A 20,766-nucleotide genomic window follows, 5' to 3' on the forward strand; every position below is an offset into this window, starting at 1 on the left:
CCTTATATGCCTGAAGTGAGGGTATTTTTGAAGTCCCCCCCCCCTTTCGTCATTTGAAGGGGTTGCAATATCCAAGTGTGTGTGTGTGTGTGTGTGTGTGTAAATGCCTATGAGGGTACATCAGCCTCTACCAACAAACCCTGGACTTTGTGAAATTCCTTTTAATAGGGAAACCCTGGAATCTTTCCAAGGACATGGGCTTATCAAGTCGGATGACTCTTCTTCCAGTTCCGTGGTAAGCAATGAAAGAGGGGGAAACAAGCGTTTCTACTACTTTTGCTATTCACTCCAAACTCCCTATTTGTGGATTATGAGCGCTTGTACTTCTAGACGTGTAAACACCCCAGGAGTGAATTATTTGGTGTTCTTTGTCAAGATCCAAACCTCCACTCTTTTCAACTTTCTGGGTTGGGTTTTTTTTTGGGGGGGGGGGGCTTCTTTTCTTTTCTTCTTGAACAGCTTCCCCTTCTCCCTTTGATGCAAGGGGAGAGGAAGGAAAGAAACAGTCTCACTTCATTTTACTGCATCTCAGATGTTGCAAATTAAATAATAAAGCCCTAAAAGGCCGGGGTGGGGGAAACACACACACAGAGAGTAAGGGGCGGACAATTGACCTCTGCACCTAGACACATGGTAGTGGTTGTCCAGCCCCTCCCCCTTCCCCCCATCGTATCCTTGGCAAGGTAGGGGTGGGGGCAAAGGAGAAAAGAGAGAGAGAGAGCGCTAACTGTATAGACATATGTCTCTGCGCCTTGCTGCGCGCATGCGCGCCGTTCCCCTTTCCCTCCCCTCCGCTCCTTTGCCTTCTCCAACCTGAAGTTGCCTGTGGAGCAACTTCATTCGGGGCTCCGGGCGCTGCTGCAGCTGCAAGGCAGACGATGGCACCTTGGCTGAAGTTCTGCTCCTTCTTCTTCTCCCTCACTGCCTGCTTCGACGGCCCGAGGCTGGCCGTGTCCGCGGGAGGGACCAGCGGCAGCGGGGGCAGGAAGGGGCCAGCGGGAGATGCTTGTGGCTGGAAGGTAAGAGAGAGAGAAAGAAAGAACAAACGAAAGGAAGAAAGAAAGACTCTTTTGTGTTTGGCTTCTTTTTTACGCGTCGGCGGTGAGGTGACTTGAGCAGGCTTTCCCCCCGGGGCTCCCTTTGCTTCCTCTCCCTTCTTGCACGAGTTAGCAGGACTTGGGGGGAGAGGTGCCCAGAGGTCTGTCAGGAAGCGGGTGCCTGGCGGGGTGGGCGAGGGAAGAAGCCCTGGAGCTCCGCGTGCCGACGAGCTTGCAGGTGGCGCGTCTGGGCTGTTGCACGGGCAGCAGCGTGCAGTGCAACCTCGCAGCAAAGGGCAGCGGGAGACATTTCTGCAACGGGGGCAGCAGCTCCCACCCTCTCTCTTGCTCTGCCACTGAGTACTTACTTTCTCCCCCCCCCCCTCTCTCTCTCACACACACACAATATCACATCTCTCTCTCGCCCCCTCTTCTTATGCGGCCGTTGCTTTGAAGCGCTGGCATTTCTGCAACTTTCGGGGATGGCTCGGTGGCGGCGGAGGTTGGCTGGATTTTCTCACCAAAGGAACTCGGGGAAGGAGGAGGAGGAGGAGGGAGGGCGGCCGAGGGGAGAAGCCAACAAGTGGGAAGTCACTCAACAGGTCTTTTATCCCCTCCGCCTTCCTCCCCCCTCCTTAACTAGACCTGCCCTGGGAGAGAAGGGATAAAAGGCGATCGCTTGGGCTTTGTTATTTTAATGATCGGAGGCTGGTTTGGCTACAGGCCTAGTCATTAGACCGAAGGGGAAGCGGGGGGAATGGGTCTGCTTGTAAGGTGATAAAAGAGTGTTTTAGGGCTTTACCTTTTGTCTCTGTTAGCAGCTTTTGCTAAGTTGCGAAGTTTTCTCTACCACCCCCACCCCCTTGGGTTTCCTGAGTGTGATTTGTTGTTTTATTTATGGAAAGAAAAAAAGGACTTCTGCAACGCTTTTTGGGGATTTCTCTCCCCACACCCATTCCATTTTCAGCCTTATTAAAGATTCCAGATGAACGCTTGTCGAAGGGCATGAGTGACTTTCATTGCCTCCCCCTTTTTGTTAGACTGTCACAGAGATTTCCTTGGATTCAGATCATAACATTGAGTGAGGGGAAAAGTTAACAGCAACCACAACAAAAAACCAAAAACTGGTAGAATTTGTAGCGAGTAGTTGTATGTGTGCTTACAGGAAAGGGCAAGTGTCCACAAAAAATACTTTTAAAGGGGGGGGGGGGCGAGGGAGTACAAAAGAAGCCGAAACGTTTGCAAAGAACTTAACTCTCCAATGGGTATATTATTTGCATCTTGGATTTTGTTAACTGATAGGTCCTGTAGGAAAATGCATTCAGCTGCTGCTTCGGTTTAGTGTTTCACATAACAAAAGTGATATTTGATTTGCATATTTTAAAGCTGCACATACATCTGGTTCTGTAGGTCAACAGCACTAGCTTTTTTAAGGCCATAATGCTTGACTGATTGTGGTTTGTTTGTAATGGATATTCAGTGATCTGACAGGAAGTGAATTTTCTGATAAAACTGAGGCAAGAAAAAAACATTATTCATTTAAACCTTATTTTTTTTAATGCAGCCTTTTGTAGATTTATGATACGGTGTGGGGGAAAAGCTGACACGTTTTGTACTGTAAGAACAAACTTAAGGTTGTAATTTGCTTTTAAGCACTGGGATCTTTAATCTGTATGCCAATCACTTGTTGGAATACATTTGTCTCAGATAATGTAAAATGTATACAGACCAGGAGCCTGCAGTTTTTATTCTGGGGGGAAAGTTTTAGGGACTACACACAGAGAGCTTTTCCCAAGCATTAACTGCAGGATAAGACCCATTGTCCTGTTTGTGTATCTTGGGCTGTATGTAAGTTTTGAATAGACTTGACATACTATTAAATGACTGATGGCCCCTGTAACACATTGTCTGCTCTGGGGCAAGGCTGCCTTTGAAGTGCTACCCTGTAGGAAGTAAAAAGACTATTTGCTCTATTAAAATTCCTTGGTATTTCCTCTGTTTAACCACAGGCCACTTCCCCTCTGCCACTCTAAACACTGCAGGGACACTGACTGATTGAAAAGGCACAAGCCCTGAAGTAATTGCATCCCATTCAGACAGATATTCTTAGTGTAGCTTATTTATAATGAGTTATCCTAGAAATGAAAGATGGGTACAATTTTTTTCCCTGCCTTCTTAAGAAGGGAAAACAAAAATAGGCTCATTGACTTGCACAAATGTTCTCAGGCTGAGGATTGTGATATTTCTTTAGTCGATTATCTGTTGGTAGCTTGTAATTCAACCTTAAGTTTGTTTATTCAGAAGTTAAGTTCCACAGAGTGCCCTGGGAAACGTCAAAGATGGTAAAATTTAATAAGAGTATAAATATTTGTAGGCTAATTATGGAATAGCAAGTAGCATTCAGAGTGTGAGAGCACCATTATTTTGATATCACAATAAGCATGTTTTTCAAATTTCCAGTTATAAAATTTAATGTTGTGCATAACTTAAAATTTAATACCTTACAAGGGGGGAATATCTTATGGGGGGGCAGACGGCAACATTTTTTGCTGTGGTGGTGAATAACTGAGGTCATTGGGATTTAGAAAGTGTGTCTATGCATATTTAAGAAATAACAAGCCCCCTCCTTGAATTTGGTGAGACTTACTTCTAAGTAAGCATGAAAAAGATTATGCTGTATGTTGTATTATAGCTATTGGCTAATTAAAGCTGTGGGGGGAAATTATGACGACCTTTTAATAAAGATTAGCTGCTGTTTCCAGCAGCTTAGTCTAAAAGATGATAGGGTAGAACTGAGCCATGATGTGAACTTGCCCATTTTTGTTCTTAAAATACAAATTCTTATTCTTAACCAACCAGTATCTATCTATCTTATTATGTTTTATAGATATTTAGTGGTTGTTTTTTTAAATTTTGTAAGCTGCCTTGATTTTTTTTATAGAAGTGCAGATCATAAACATTCAAATAAATAAATAAATCATAAAAGGAGTGCTTGCCAATGACTGGGACATTTTACTATGATATAATAAATATGACCGAAGAGTAAAACATCACTGGTGATTGACTAAAATAATTCTTCTGGATTTGAAAACTAAAAATAATGTACTTTTGGGGTTGATTTATGTCAAGTACAAAGGGTAATAGGCATGAGGACCTTTAAACTAATTCTGTACTAGTGAGTTGTATCCAGTGCTGTGTTATTGGAGTTCTGCTCACGCAGTGGGCTCCCCCTTCCTCTCCTCTCCACATGCACCTCAAAAACTGCTCCAGAGGGGCCCTCCATTCTCTGGCGCAGATTTTGAGCATGTGCTGCAGAAAACAGAAGGGAGAATGTCCAAGGGTATGTCTGTTGCACAATGGAATGGCAGCATTGGATACAACCAATTGTGTTGTGGTGGAAGAATAAAAGAAGTGTTGTGTATTATTTTATCAGTTGTATCACTTTTTAGTGTATCCTCTCTCTGGGAAAAAACTCCATTTTTTTAGTTTCTAGATAAAAATGTCTTTTGTGAAATTTTGAGAGCACCTAATAATTATAATATTCACTAATGCTATTAACTAAATAATAATAATAATAATAATAATAATAATAATAAATTTTTTATTTATACCCCGCCCTCAGCAGCCAAGACCGGGCTCAGGGCGGCTAACAACCAATAATAAAAACAAGTTGATTAAAATACAACTTAAAAACAACATTAAAACATTAAGATGCAGCCTCTTCACAGGAGGAGAAAGGAAAAAAGAAAGAGGGGGAGGGAATCAAATTGATTCTAAGCCAAAGGCCAGGCGGAACAACTCTGTCTTACAGGCCCTGCAGAAAGAAATCAGATCCCACAGGGCCCTTGTCTCATGAGACAGAGCGTTCCACCAGGCTGGAGCCAGTGTTGAAAAGGCCCTGGCTCTGGTTGAAGCTAATTTAACTACCTTAGGGCCCGGGACCTCTAGGGTGTTGCTATTTATGGACCTTAAGGTCCTCCGTGGGGCATACCAGGAGAGGTGGTCCTGTAGGTACAAGGGTCCCAGGCCGTGAAGGGCTTTAAAGGTCAAAACCAGCACCTTAAATCTGTCCCTGTATTCCACCGGGAGCCAGTGCAGCTGGAAAAGCACTGGGTGAATATGCTCCCATGGCAGAGACCCCATGAGGAGTCTCGCTGCAGCATTCTGCACTCGCTGGAGTTTCTGGGACAGCTACAAGGGCAGCCCCGCGTAGAGCGAATTACAGTAGTCAAACCTGGAGGTGACCTTCACATAGATCACTGTGGCCAGGTCGGGGCAGGAAAGGTAAGGGACCAGCTGCTTGATGCGGCGAAGGTGGAAAAATGTCGCCTTGGCTGTTGCTGTAATCTGCGCCTCCATGGAAAGGGAGGCGTCAAGGATTACACCCAAACTCTTAACGGAAGGCAATGCCACTAATTGGGCCCCTGCAAGAGAAGGGAGTTGGTCCCTCATCCCCATACCATCCCGACCCAGCCAGAGGACCTCTGTCTTCGAAGGATTTAGTTTCAATCGGCTCCCATGAAACCAACCAGCCACAGCTTCCAAATATCTGGTCAGTGTGTCCGGGGCCAAGTTGGTATGGCCATCCATCAGCAGATAGAGCTGAGTGTCATCAGCATATTGGTGACAACCCAGCCCAAAGCTCTGGACAATCTGGGCAAGGGGGGAACATAAAGATGTTAAAAAGTATCAGGGAGAGGATTGTGCCCTGCAGCACTCCATACACCAAGGAGTGGCGCAACAACATCTCCCTCCCTAGCGCCACCCTCTGTCCCCAACCAGAGATAAAAGAGCACAACCAGTTACGGGCTATGCCCTGTATCCCCACATCGGCTAGGCGGTGGTCCAGAAGATCATGATCGACCATGTCGAAGGCTGCTGACAAATCTAAGAGAATCAGCAGTCCTGACCCGCCTCGATCCAGTTGTCTACGGAGATAATCTGTTAGGGCAACCAGAGCCATCTCGGTCCCCAAACCAGGACAGAACCCAGACTGAAATGGATCAAGCCATCTAATTAGGGGTTTAAGTCATGCAAACAGATTTCTACTATCACATGGTTTAATGTTTACTGCAGCTGGGGATATAGCGCCCATGGATGCACATATATTTCTTCTTTACTGTAAGCAAATTGTAGAACACTGCATCAGGAACACCAGCTGCGGCAGCGCCAACCATCTGCTGGGAAGGAAGGATAAGTTCAATAACTTGGTATCCACAAAAAGTGGTCCTAGTTAATAACGGTACTGTTTTGTTGCTGCTAATGTCTTGTGCTTCGTTCATGATTTGGGGGCAGACAAATTAAACTTCAAAATGTAATAGTAACACCACTTCCAATGAAGGAGAGTCTATAACCTCCCAAGGGAGTCTGTTCCTCTGCTAAACAGCTCTCACTGCCAGAAAGTTCCTACTGATATTTAGTTGGAATTTCCTTTCTTGTACGTTGAATCAATTGGTTCGGATCCTAGCCTCCACAGCAGGAGAAACCAAGCTTGCTCCACCTTCCATGTGACAACCCTTTTGATATTTGAAGATGACTATTATATCGCCTCTCAGTCTCCTCTTTACCAGGGTAAGCATACAAAATTCCCTCAATAAGGTACCATCCAATAATCTTAGGGATTCTACTCCAGATTTGTGTAGGGTTTACTTCTTAGCTTTTCCTTCTCCTGAAGATATCCTGCAAGCCAGTGGAGGTTTAGGATCAGAGTTTTCCTTCTCCTAGATGGCTCACCTTCCCAGGTTGATGAACCCCATCTGCCCCTCTATGGCAGGTGCAGAAATTGCCTTGATTGTTGGATCCGCTATTGGTCTCATCCATGAAGTGTTAGTAATCACAGCATCTTTTTCTAAGTGTTTTCTTATGTGTTCTAAGACCTTTCATTGTAACAAAGCCAAGGTGACCAGTTGGTAGTCACCTGGGTCTAATAATAATAATAATAATAATAATAATAATAATAATAATTAATAATAATATAATTATTAATACCCCGCCCATCCAGCTGGGTTTCCCCAGCCACTCTGGGTGGCTTCCAACAAAATATTAAAATACAATAGTCTGTTAAACATTAAAAGCTTCCCTAAACAGGGTTGTCTTCAGATGCCTTTGAAGATGGGGACAACATTTGCCTGCCTCCAGTCCACAGGGACCTCACCTGTTTTCCAGGAATTCTAAAAGATTATAGAAAGAGGCTCTGAGATTACATCCGCAAAATCCTTTAGTACCCTTGGATGCAGCTCATCAAGTCCTGGAGATCTGAATTCATTTAAAGTAGCCAGGTGTTCCCTTACTACCTCTTTTTCTGTCTTTGGTATCCCTCCTGGCATTGTTTATTCTGTTATCTTCCAGTTGGACACTGCTTTCCTTTTCCATGAAGACAGAGGCAAATTAGTTGTTGAGCTCTCTTGTTCTTCCTCTTGCTTTTGCTCTTGGTTGTTTTTTTTAAATGATGCTATTTTCTAATGGGTAATTAATAACATTTTTTTGGTTTTGTTGTTTGTATGTTCCTGTTCCTGTAAGTAATTTTGAATTTCTTCAGGGGTAAAAGGGATATAAGTTTTTCAATAAAATAAATTAAGAATTTGCAAGCCCAGATACGTCTTCTAGTTTTTTGTGTGCAACGATCTTTTAACATCCAAACTTCATTGTGAATATTGTAATTATGACTTCTGATGGGAGTGGAGCTATAGAGTGATAGAAAAGGCACACCCAAATATATACCTCCAGTAGGCTTCGTTAAACATGGTCCTGTTTCAATGATCAAAGGTAAAATTGGTTGTGTTTACCTGATATTAGGATCCTAGTCTTGCCACTCCTTAAACTAACCATAAGATCATTTTACTTCCACAGTTATGTTTAGTGACTACCTGGCATGAATGCACTATTGTGGATTCAATGTGGTTCAGCTGATTTTTCCCTTGATCTACTAAATGCCCACTCTCATGTCTTTTAAGTTAACACCTTACATTAGAAACCTGACAGCACCAAATTATCGAAGGTTATTCACCAAAGCCAGACTAAATGCTTTTCCTTCTGCAGTGTTGGATGGCGGGTTGAGAGGAGTTCCCTACCAGGGCAGACTTTACACGTCTGTAAAGCACTTAAAAGATCCTATTATTTAAAAATAAGACGATGAGCTTGACATGTCTTGTCATTTCTATTGTTGTCCTTTTCCCTTGAGGGAGCCAGTGTGGTGAAGTGTTGGACTAGGACCTCGGAGACCACAGTTCAAATCCCCACTCAGCCATGAAGCTCACTAGGTGACCTTGGGCCAGTCATAAGAACTTAAGAATAGCCTGTGGGAGGCAAATAGCCAAAAGCCACCCAGTCCTGCACCTGGTTCTCACAGTGGCCAATCAAATGCCTGTGAGAAACCAGCAAGCAGAGCATGAACACAAGAGCACTGTCCCCTCCCATGGGTTCCAGCAAGTCCCTGATTCTCAGCCTAGCCTACCTCACAAGGTGGTTGGGGGATTAAATTAGGTGTGGGAGATACAGGTATGCCACCTTGAGCTCCTTAGCTCAAGAGAAAAAAGGGGGATCTAAATGCAATAAATAAAATCTTGTCCCTTCTAGGTTTGGGGTGGATTCCCCACCCCCACCCCTACAGTTTAGTAAACCGTTGACTAGGATGTGGTGTGAAGGATAAGTGACTGCTTCACATCTGGCGTCAGCCATGAACTTACAAAGTGTAAGTTTGTAATGAGCCTGCCTCTATCATTGTCAGTCCTGGTATCAGTAATATGGGAAATAATACTGACTTCCTTTATAGGGTTGTTGTAAGGATTACAAACAGATAAATGTACTTTCAGGTACATGGAAACGATATGCCAATGTTAAGTATTGTCATTACTACTGCCACAACTGTTATTTACTTCCTGTCCAGGCTAAGTACAGGAAGCTGAATTGTGGGATGGTAGACAAAGCAGTGGTAGAATAGTATTAGGCTGTTTTCCAGGCTACCACAAACTCTAGCATCAGTTGTTGAATGGGGTAAGGGCAAGTATAGTGAGATATTATATGGATCTTGAGTAGATAGTAAGGGCCAGGAGCTGGAAAATAATTATGTGCAAGGATATTTTAACATTTGGATGTACTGTAAATTGCCCTGCATGTCATTGGAATTTGTAATAATCACCACCTATTTATATTATAATTTTTATTGCACAGTTCAAGGGTTCAAAGTGCTCTTCATCATGCCAGCCCTCAAAGCTGGACCAATGTAGTCCCCATTTTCCCAATCCTGTCTTTCTAGGCACTTTCTCGTTATTCTCCTGCCTCAGGCTTCTGTTTGGTCCAGGTCTCTTTGCCTAACCTTTTCCCTAGGCCCTTCCCTTCTGCAGCATATGAATAGAGCAGAGAGTAATGAGAATAGCATATGAATAGCTCAGACAGCATGAAAACCACTTAGCCATCAACTTAGGATCAGAGCAGTGAGCAGGGCATCCAAGAGCAGTGAGCAGAGCATCCAACGAAGACCTTTTGGACTGTCTGGCCACTCTGATGATGAGAGACGGATAGCAGAACAATAATAAAGGCAAATATTTGCAGCAGTTTTTTCACTTTCAATGGGAAGGCTATTCATCTCCCTATATCAAAACTGACAGGGAATCCAGGTTTATATATGTAGTGGTATTTCTGCACAACCCATTGGCATGCGTCTGATGTGCAAGTGTGACAGAGCTATGAAAGCCACTTCTACAACACATTATTAGCCCAATGCAGGCGTTATTTGTTCCCTTTACGTAACAATATGGGAGCAAGGAGCAGGGGTTGAGCTGAGTAGCCCCATCCCTGATTTTCACTCTTTGTAGGTCAGACCCCCCCTTGGCATGTGCACATCAAGCACAAATGACTGGGCAGGAGGCTTCACATGTATAGCTGTATGCTGTTGATGCACACAGGAACTTATAATGCCTGAAGCAGTGGAAAGCATAGACTGCGACTTGCTTAAACCCCTAAATGTATTATCCAGGTTTTCCTCCTGTAGTACTGGAGACAGGCATTTCCTGCCGAGATTCCTTTTTTTTCAAGCGTTTAGGCCTTTAAATTGCACTTGTAGACTGCAGTTGGTTGTATTTTTCACTAATAACTCTTTCACTCTGCCCAACATTCTGCCTACAAGAGTTAATAGTGAAAAGTACGGTTTCAGTCTTTCTTATTACTTTTCCTTGTAAGTGAACATGCCCAAGCATCTCTGCACCTTGATTACAAGGAGGAGCCAGCATCAAAGAGTAAAAGGCACAGATAAGTTAATTCTGTGCTTATAGGATTGTAAAGTGTTTCCAGTTAAAACAAATACTTGCCCAGTAATCTGTTTAGATTTAATTTTTCTGAATTAACTTTGCTCTTCTGCACCTGACTTCTGTTTCTAGTAATAAAAAAAGCTGTGAACTGTAGGTTCTCTTTTAAAATTATATATTTTCTAAAAGACTTTTAAAAACTTGCAATTTGTGTCACAATTAATTTAGTCTCCTCTGCACATACACACCCATTATAAAATACTTTGCCATTAAGTACTCATCTCTAGTAAGAAGGGTTTGAGACACAAAATGGTATTTAATTACCTTTGCATGGTTTTGTTCTCATTTTAAAGATATATTTTAAGCATTGAACACTCCCTTGCCTCTTCTAAACAGTATGAAAAGTATATTGAGTAGTTTGCCATGAATGGACTCAGTGGTGGAGCAAAACCTGGTAGAGCATATTATCTTAGCAGGCAGTCTTAGGTTTTAATTTCTAACCCTTCTCTGTCTCCAGTGGGAGGGACTAGATATTTCTGATCTTGCTCCTGACCATATTCAGATCCAGCCAAGCACTCAGTGACTTCCCTGACTTTTTTGTATGTAGCTGTGGGAAAATTCCTGGTTGGCTGGCTATGAATTAATGAAAATCCTTACAATGCTTCACTAATGATAGCTCCTGCGGGTTTAAAAAAATGCTATTGCCTTTTTTTAATTTGAAGGAGGTCATGGAGGTTTACAGAAACTAAGAGAAGGTAACATCTGGTTGTGCTCTGCTGATGGCTGCTTTTGTGTGAAGAAAAAAAGTTATGGTGTTTCTTCAGCATCAAACGCTTTCAAGGTGATCCTCATAAGAATTCCTTCTAAAATGTGCTCCACTCAAGCTGTGAGTTCTAATTAATAGTACTCTTCTGAAATGCTGGATCTTACTGTTATACTCCCAAATTTCTAATACTTTAATCCCAAAGGATTACTAAACTATACTGGTTTGATAATTTATGTAGTAGACAGTTGAGTTTTTTTAAAAAGCCCCCCCCCTCCCCTTAAGACGTTTGATGATAAAATAGACAATATAGTGATTCACCTATGAATGTCCAAGCTATAATTGGTCTTAAGCAAGACTGAAATAAGGGTTGATACCTTCTGTGCATAGTGTGTTTTTCCTTGTGTGCCCAGTTATGCTCTTTGAAATCCACCGAGGGCATCTACTTAATGATACCATCTGGGTTTCTGGTTCAGCCAGGAATTTGCATAAAGAGTGGTGCTCATGATGGATGTCTTCCAAATATGGAAATCCCTCCTGCTTCAGGGTTGTAAGAGTTTAAGCCTGAGCACATTCTGGAAATACTCTAAAAGAGGGTGGGTATCCCTCACTTTAGGGCCTGTTCTGGACCCTAAGCCTCCCACCAATTTTGTTAGCTGCAAAAAGAAAAACATAGACACAGCATTGAGGTAGGTAGAGTTCTGCGCCCTAATGGAGATGGCAAATTGTCCCCTTCCCAGTAATCCAAGCAATCATTTGATTTAAAAGGGGGACTAAACCACCTCCTTTGCTGATCTGTGTGGATCAGTTGAGGAGTGGAGCTGTGAGCTTGTATGTGCTTGTATGCATGTGATAAAGTGCATGAAAGAGTGTGAGAGGGTGCACCTACTTTTGTCCACACACAACATGTGGCCCCTGCGGGTTCAGTGGACTTGAACCTTGATGTCATTACTCCTGCTAGAAACTCTGAAGAGCTACTGCCAGTCAGTGTAGACCAGGGTGAGGAATCTGCCCTATACCTCACAGGTCAAACCTGACAGGTGGGTGAGGCAACTCACCTGTCAATTACCTAACATCACAGTGATATTAGGCAATGATAATTGAGACTTCAAAGCACCACACAGCGCTTCTAGAGAGCTCTGTCCTATGCTTTGGGCCCCTGCTGATCAACAGTGATTGATGGGTGGAGATTTCAAGGCTGCTTTCAGCAGGGGCCGACTTTGCAACCAAGTTCCTCATCTCTTGTCTGCCCAAACATGATGTTATAGTGTTCCACTATTGAAGAACGGTAGGATATAAATGCTAGAAAATAATAATAGACACTGTGCCATATTAAGCATGGAAGAAGTTGGTCTGAGAAGATTGGGATAGGTGGGAAGTAGCACACACACACACACACACAAATTTAACATCTGCAAAAAGCCATTGGGAATGATATTGGGAAATTTGGAGCATGGTGTCACCAGTGTGGCAGCGACATGCACCTCTACTTCTCCATAACTCCATAATAGCTGTGCAAGCCCTGGACCAGAGTCTGAATGCAGTGGTAGACTGGATGAGCAGCCAGCAAACTGAGTTTGAAGACTGAGACAGAGGCTCTGTTTGTGAGCAGGTGGTTCCCATTCTAATTTCTCTGAAAGAGCAGGTATGCATCTTTGTCATTAGAAGTCCAAGTGACCTCTGCTTCATGGTATGTGACAGGGGATGTAGATGCTGCATTTAGACTACAGTGCTCAAGCTGTTTATGCAGGTGTGTTTGCATGCCACGTAAGTTTAACTGATGTTTACTGTGTCATCTAGCATAGCTTTCTTCAGTATCATTTCTCATGATACAATTCCTGTGGTCCCATCTTCCTAGCATTTTCAGACAGGTAGCTAAGTTAGTCTGCAGCAGCAAAAACAATGAAGAAGACTGTGGCAGCTTCAAAGACTGGCAGATTTATTGTGGCATAAGCTCTATAAGCTCTAGTCCACAAACTTTATGTCATAATAAATCTGTTAGTCTTTAAGATACTACAGGTCTCTTTGTGGTTCTTCCTGCCATGAAATCCAAGTGTTTGTTGGTTAGAATGCATGTTATTTTTTGCAATCAGGAAAACTTTCAACCACTTACTAAATGCCACCATGCACAATGTGTTGTAAATAATGCATTCTAGCGGTACATGAATTATTTTAATTGGAAATAAAGGATGCATCATCAGTCCAGTGGGAATTTCATTAGACTCCAGGTTCATTTTGCAAGTGAAATTTCAGCAAGGTCTGCTAAAGTTGCAGAAACACCCAGAGAACCTTTAACAATGGCAAGTAAGAATCTTTGCTTTGCATCTCATCTCAAATGTAGCATCTCCATCAACACAGTATCCTGTAACAAATACTCTTGTATCTGGTATGCTATTGATGTGGAGTTAGGGGCATTCCAAAATACCAACACTCTTTTGTTTTTGTTATGCAGCCCCAAAATGCGCTGGTGCATTTGTCACAACCAAGGAAATCATAGCAATTTTTAGACCTAGAGTTGCAAAAATACAACATAAACCTTGTCAGTTAGTAGTGCAATAATACATTCAATTATAGTATGTGTGTGTAAAGAAACTCTGTCACACATTTCTCTCCATTAATATGATCCTGGGTTTATGCCTGAGGAGTTAATGTTCTGTAATTACTTAGCCGTCATTACACTTATACTCCAACTCCTGACCAAAATAAAGTGTAAATCACAAAAAAGAGGTTAAAGTGTCAGTAAACTCTGTCCCTTAACAGGTGACAAGCTCTTAATGTGTGGTGTTGCAGAACAACAGCAGAAACAAAAACCCTCCTATCTTTTATTCATAAGTTCAGGATAATACCAGAGGGTACAGCTTAGGTATCTCCAAATAGTTGCATTTCTAAGATTAATTCACTAATCATGCCATTGACTTTTTGAGTAAGGACCACTAGCTGTGAAATGTCATGCAGAGTTTTTAAATGGAACATTCAGTTTGCTAAAGAATGAGCTGCAAAGACAGAACTTTCTCTTTATGGCTGTTAGCAGTAAATGCAAGAATCAAAGCCGCAAACTGAATGAAAGGCTAAACCCCCTGTATTATCCAACAGTTTTAATAGGTATGAATAACTATGTTCATTCCACCTTTGTGATATTGGACATGTGTGTGTTCCTTGTTTTCCTTTTCCTTTCAGAATTTTGCTGTATGCAACGTATTTTTGTGATAGGTTAGTGTTTCTATTCAGTGCTTTAAAAATCTGCTGGTTTAAAATCAGAGTTAAGGCTGTCTCTTGTTGCTCAAGTTCTACAAAACAGGAAAACAGGAAAAAAATACTGATGCCGTTGCTGACTTGCCCTGTGATGAGCACTGATGTTGTGCAGTGTCATAAATTGTGCTTGTTTACAGCTTACCTTACATGCACCTGCAGCTTCCCTTGGTCTTTCAGGCCCAAATCCAGATGGAATGATGGAGTGCCTGGGACCATCAAGAGTGTCCCATATTGTCTTGGTTCTGCATTGCCTTATGAAACATTTGACCCTTACTGCATTGCTAGAGGAATCCTTCTGTGACATGACCCCTGGCTGTTTGTTCCTTATATCAGTAACCGGTGGGATGGGTTAACATTAGAGATTGGGCCACCTTTTAGCACCCTTCGTCCTCCTTGCCACAAAGAAGCTTTTCATGTGTCACTACAGAAGACTGAATGACAAAGAGATTAAAAATTTCTTATTCTGGATTTGGACCTGCAACCTGAAGAATGAAAGGAAAATACTAATTCCACTACTCACAAATGTTGTTTGCAATTCATGGTTTGTCTGGAGCAACAGAATCCATGTTCAAGTGACACACTAGGCCAAGCCGTAGCTTAACTCATGGCAGCACAGCAACAGGAAGATTTATGGGAGGAGTACAGTAGTTGCAGTCTGTCTGTGGGGACGCAGTGTTTGCATGTTTGTGCTATAATCCATGGTCCAGTTTAGCATGATGTGCAAACCTGGCCTTAGTGTTTTGTGCACTAGAGTTGCTGCACCTGTGGTGTCAGTCAAAAGTTTTTACTTTTAGAGAAATGGAGGAGGAAGTTGGAATCCTGAAGAACAGCAAATCTAGCGCGTGCTAAACCCTCACCTTCTTTCCCTGGTCAAAATAAGACTAAAATCTGCAGTGATTTACTTAAGACCAGTGCCAGAGAATTGAGGCTCTGCCTTGTAAATGGGTACCACTGGAGCATTTGGAAGTTAGTCCTGTTCATGTCACATTCTGGTATATGTCCCATCAGTACAGGTGAAGCTTGTAACCTCATGTTAATGGCATAGCACCAGTTAACATAGTTGGAAGCACTTCAACCTGTAAATTCTATGGCCATGGCTTCCAATTTTCCTAGCTCTCTCATTTCCTTATTTTCATTTGCTACTTGCAAATAGCAAGGTCTGGATGAAAGGTTTTTTTATAGTTAGAATTATAGTGGTACCTTGGTTTAAGAACAGCCCTGTTTACACACTATTCGGTTTACAAACTCTGCGAAACTGGAATTTGTGTCCTGGTTTGCAAACTTTACCTTGGTCTAAGAACGGAAGCTGAATGGTGGTAGGGCACCGCCAGCGGGAGGCCTCATTAGGGAAAGTGCACCTTGGTTTAAGAACGGTTTCGGTTGAAGAACGGACTTCCGGAACAGATTAAATTAGTAAATTGAGGTACCACTGTATTAACAGGAGGTTTTATGTACAGATCGTAATTAAATATAAATTAATTATTTGAAAAATCCCTAATTTTAGTAAGTATGACAATGTATTTCTGGTCAAAGGAAACCAGGAGGGTAATTGACAAGAATAACAACTTTGATTTGTTTTAAAAATAAAACAGTCTTGATGCTCTTAAATTTTCTGCTGTAGACTGAAACTCACCTTCTGCCCAAATTTGTTCTAATCTAGTTACATGGAACTTTTATTATTGCCAAATGGCTCAAATAATATCAAGGGCTTTTGAATTTAATTTTTTGAATTCAAGTTGTGGGTCTGTTTAAGACATCTCTCTTATTCTCTTTCCCCATTGATCAAAGTAGAGAAACCTGTGCCTCTGTTTTTGTTGCACACATTGACAGTCTATGGGTAACATTACATTTTTTCAGCATGAAACTGAACACTCTAAATCCCTAAAGCAGTCTCAAATGTATGGTTAATAAAAGAATTTATTGTACTGGATGTCATCTGTTATATCACTCTGGGAACAAACCTGGCAGTGAGTGGACAGGAAATATTTCCATTTCAAATCACTACAATCTTTTATGGTCTAGGGCAAAAGTGTCTAATTTCAGCAAAGTCACTGAATAGTGTGTAATGAAGGCATTTTAGTTGATTAAATGCATGTTATCACTTTTCAAACAAACTTAGGGTGTTTTCTTCCCCCCTCTGTGCTTTTAACAGAAGCGAATATTTCTGTACATATTATGTGTGTTCTGTCTGCAGTACTGAGCGCTAGAAATATGTTTTTCCCCCATTGGCAGAGAGAATAGTATGTATTTCCAGATAAACAATTGGGCATTCCCAGGAGGTTAGCAAGAAGATAAGCTTGTGAACCATAGCCATAGCACTTCGTAGTTTTAAAGGACTGCTTTTGTAATCAGCTACTTCCTCAATGGAGAAGCTTGAGGAGTTGCTCCTGTGTAGCCATTGCTGCGTACTTGGCATGCTGTTTTAACTGCAGACTGCTTCCACCCCTCACTCACTCCACCAGTGCAAAATCTGTGTGAATGACAGCCATTTGCGTGGAAACTAAATGCAGTCACAATGCAGAACTTGGAAACACAAGTCAGGTTTAATAAGGTGCCGTAGCCTTTGCAGGCAAAAGGTCCTGGGGCCATTCTGTGGCATCTCCAGTTAAAGCAATCTTGAGTAGTAGGGCCAGGAAAAGTGTCTTCCTGAGACCAAGGAGAGCCTGTGCCCCACCTGGAATGTGCTTTTGTGTCCAAATGAGCTGGCCTTAACTGAGATGAATACAGAAAATGTTTTGCCTTCTTGCTTGATCTTGGCCAGTAATTGGGAATTACAAAAATAGTTGATTCTGTTGTTTGACCTGACATTACGGCTTTGAGAGGACAGTGGGATTGGGACCTTCCCTATTGTCATGGGGCAAGAACTCTTTTGGATGTTGATATGACTGCCCAGAAGTGGGGGGGGGGGGAGATACTTTGAGGATAGATTTGTTTTGTTTTAAAATATTCAAAATGCTGCCATGTGGGGCTTTCCTGTTCAGTGGTGTGTGACGGAAAAGTTTGTTTTGCTGGGCAGGTTGGGTCACCAAGTGTTTTCTTTTCCCCTGCCAGCAAACGGTTAACGAACGAACGGGGTCCAGGAGGGGGAGTTGAAAAGGAGAGGATTTTGAGAGGGAGGTTTTTTTTTGGTTGGGAGAGAGGGAATGAGAGGAGAGAGAGTTGGTTCTGGGTAGAAACATCCACTCTGAGGAATATATCACAAGCTAGAGAAAGGAGTCTCTGAGCTTAGTGTGAAGGACGGTGTGTGGTGTCCTGTAAGAGTAATAGGCCAGGAATTAACTGGGAGGCTGAGGCTGAGCGGGGAGAAGGAGAAGATGTGAGAATACAGTCTACTTAGGTCTCATTCCAGTCAGGAGTGGAGAGATTTTTCTACAAAAAGAGAAGACTCTGAAACCAGTTCAGAGGGGTGTGGTGATCCCTTGGGTCTGTTCCTTGGAGAACCTCAGGAGTAGGGTTGTCTAAGGCAGGCATAGGTAAACTCAGCCCTCCAGATGTTTTGGGACTACAATTCCCATCATCCTTGACGACTGGTCTAAGGGGTGTGTAACTGACAGGAAGTACCACCTTGTTTAAGAACCAAAGTATTAAGCAGCAACAGCTGTACAACAACTGAGAAAGAACTGAAGTGAAATAATATTATAATCTGAAGTATCTTATGTTTTACCCACTTTGTGTCATAAACTTCCTTTGTTTATTTGATCAAATCCTGCCTGAGATGCCAAATTGTTAAGTTTTCACTCACACAAATCCCTCACAAGATAATCTGGGGTAGTTTGTAGGCATTCGTGGAATTGGTGTTCTGTGAGGTGGGTGCACTATATTTAAGTGAGGGCGGGCCCAACGGCGCCAAAGGAAAAAGTGCTGTCACATGGTGCAGCCAGCTTTATGCTCTGCTGCAGAACCTGAGGTTCTTCCAAGCCTGCTAATTGATACTCCCTCTTGTGACTGGGTGGTCCTTTGAACAAGGACACTTTGAAAATTGATGTTGAAGGCAACTTGGTGGAGGCTGATTCAGACTGAGGCAGAGGCACTGGGTGGAGGGTAGTTTTAACCCTCCAAGTGCTATTTTGCCACTCTTAATTCCACACCTTCCTTGTCCCAAAGCTGCCCTTTGTCCAAGGAAAGCAAACTTAAGTACCACTATCAGAATATCTTTAAATACAGAATTCATCAGGCCTGGTGTCCTAGTTTGGCATCTACTGATAGGGATTTTCCCTATAGGTTTTAACTGCCATAGTTGCTTCAGAAGAAAGAGAGCTGTCCCCCTAGTTTACAATGCATGATTGTCTTACATAAGCCAATATATACGAGATGCATTTCATTAGTATGTTCAGGCTCCCCATCAGAGTGTTGTGCACAATTAAAAAGTAAACACACAAACTCAACAAGCAGAATTGAAAAAGGCAGCATAACAGTTCAGCATAAAAGTATACTGGAGCAAATAAAGCCTAATTAAAATGTCCCCAATGGGTACCTAAATAATGACACAATTGGTGAGCTTTCCTGGAATGGGCATTCCGTAAATGGACATGCCACTTATTTTCAAGTGGTAGTGGGGATTGGAAGAGAGACTCTGATGTGGAACATAGCATTTGGCCAGACAGTCCCAAATTTGGGTGGTAGAAGACAATCTTACAAGTTGGTGTGTATTAAAATATTTTTAGTCTGGCTCTCATCCTTTTGGATACCAGGGTGGTATATAATGAGCCTGTTAAAATAACATAAAACAATAATGCCAAACAGTCATCATATACAATTTAGAGGCAGCTACAATCATACAGCAGAAAAAACCAACGTAACTTAGAAATGCTTGGAGAAAAACAAGTTTTCATCTGTGTGTGCATAGCAAACTACAGTTGCTTTTACTTGCTGACTCCCAGTTTAACTCCTTATCATACAGATAAGTGAATTACTAAAGCTTCTTTGTTAGAACTATGAAATTCATTTTCTATTCTTTTTCTCATGCAGATATGGGCAGGGAGTGGGTGGGTAGAAGTGCTGCAGTAGAGTTAGAGAGCACATGCTCTACACGCAGAAGAGTAAAAAGAGTAGGTAACTGGTGGTGGGAAAGACCTCTGCCTAAAACTCTGGAGAGCCATTGCTAGTCAGAGTAAGCAGAAATAGGCTTGGTGAACAAGTATCCTGATGTGGTAGAAGGCAACTTCCTAATGTCTTGATGGGGTACATAAATATGACACAAGCTCTGTTGTCAGACTTCCAGTCCAATAGGTTAGGCACACAAGCGGTCATCACTGGAAGGAAAAGGAAGATAGGGAGATCAGTTGGAAAAGGTCTGAATGGAAGTTCCGTGTTTTAAAACTTGTGTTTCAACCCAGTCTTGGCTAGGTGGATTATTCCTAGCTTATGCTATTGAATATAGGGAAGGGTTTTTTGCATCTACGTAGCTAACTGTGACAACTGTCCACTCTGTGGTACATTGAGAGAGAGAGAGAGAGAGAGAGACAGACAGACAGACAGACAGAGGATTTCATTACATCAGTGGAGTACATTGAGTGTATTTGTATTGGGCATGACTGTCTGTTGCATCTCGAATGGTGATGCTCAAAACAGCTTTACTTAAATTAGGTCTTATAAAATTTCAGTACTTCCTCTTTCCTCTTAAATGATCAGTTCAGATGTCCAGGTTAAAATTTCCACTGCAGAATCTTGTGATCCTTGGAATAATTTCCTTTGTTCTTATATTCTGGGGGACTAGTGAGTTAGGAATACAGAGGGAATTGACTGGAAGTTTGTCTTTTCACCTTCAGATATTCCTGTACTTCCCAGTTTTTCTTGCATGAAAAGGAGACTTTTGTTTCTAGCCAGTGGGGATATTTCTGCAGCGGTGGGACAGGAATTATATATATATATATGTAAATTTGAAGACACAAAGCACACAGTTGCAGTGTGTGTTTCTTTTTGATCCTTTGCATTCCTTCCCCTGAAATCTCTTCCAACTTCTTAGTATGGTATAAGTATTAAGAAAACGAAAGATGGAATTTGCATTCAGCGCCCCCCTCCCGCTCCTGAAATGTGCATACTTCATTTTCTCCCATTCCTGAGGAATCTATTGAAACCATCTGTTGGCCCATCTCCAGGTGCTTGCTAAGGTTTTAGAGACGGAGGCTGCATGCCACACTTCCTGTGCTCCTCTAACCTATGTTTATACCTAAGTGGATAGTAAGCGGAACTGTCAATATTGAAATTATTTATCATTTCTCTGCAAAGACTGCTAGGAGAAACTCTTACTTGGGAGTAACACTCTTACTTGGGAGTAACTACACTGAGGTGGATGAGCCTTGCATAGGTTGCATTGTTAACAACTTGCTTGGAACAATGGAGATGTTTCTACACCTTATATCTAAATTACCACTGGTACAAAATAGTAAACCTTGTTTTTCTTGGGATAATGTAGAAAAGAGCCTCTCATTTCATTTCTGATTTCAATCATGCAAGTCCTGGTTTTTTCCTG

At 42.2% G+C, this 20,766-nt stretch overlaps 1 protein-coding gene across 3 annotated transcripts in view; it reads left to right on the forward strand.

Moving 5' to 3' along the window:
* Positions 1–725: 725 nt before the first annotated feature.
* IL17RD (interleukin 17 receptor D) overlaps positions 726–20,766 on the forward strand; it is a 52,047-nt gene continuing 32,006 nt past the window's right edge. For 2 of the 3 annotated variants that reach the window (XR_014506626.1, XM_083421171.1), the window contains exon 1: positions 787–1,019. Coding sequence is in view for 2 of the 3 variants with exons in the window: in XM_083421171.1 (XP_083277297.1) it covers positions 879–1,019 (141 nt within the window). In the remaining variant the exon portion in view is untranslated. Of the gene's footprint in view, positions 1,020–20,766 lie in introns of all 3 variants that reach the window. The other variant, XM_083421173.1, reaches the window with a different exon arrangement.

The sequence above is a fragment of the Podarcis tiliguerta genome, assembly GCF_965153285.1.
Source record: "Podarcis tiliguerta genome assembly, chromosome: 2".
Classification (NCBI taxonomy): Eukaryota; Metazoa; Chordata; class Lepidosauria; order Squamata; family Lacertidae; genus Podarcis; species Podarcis tiliguerta.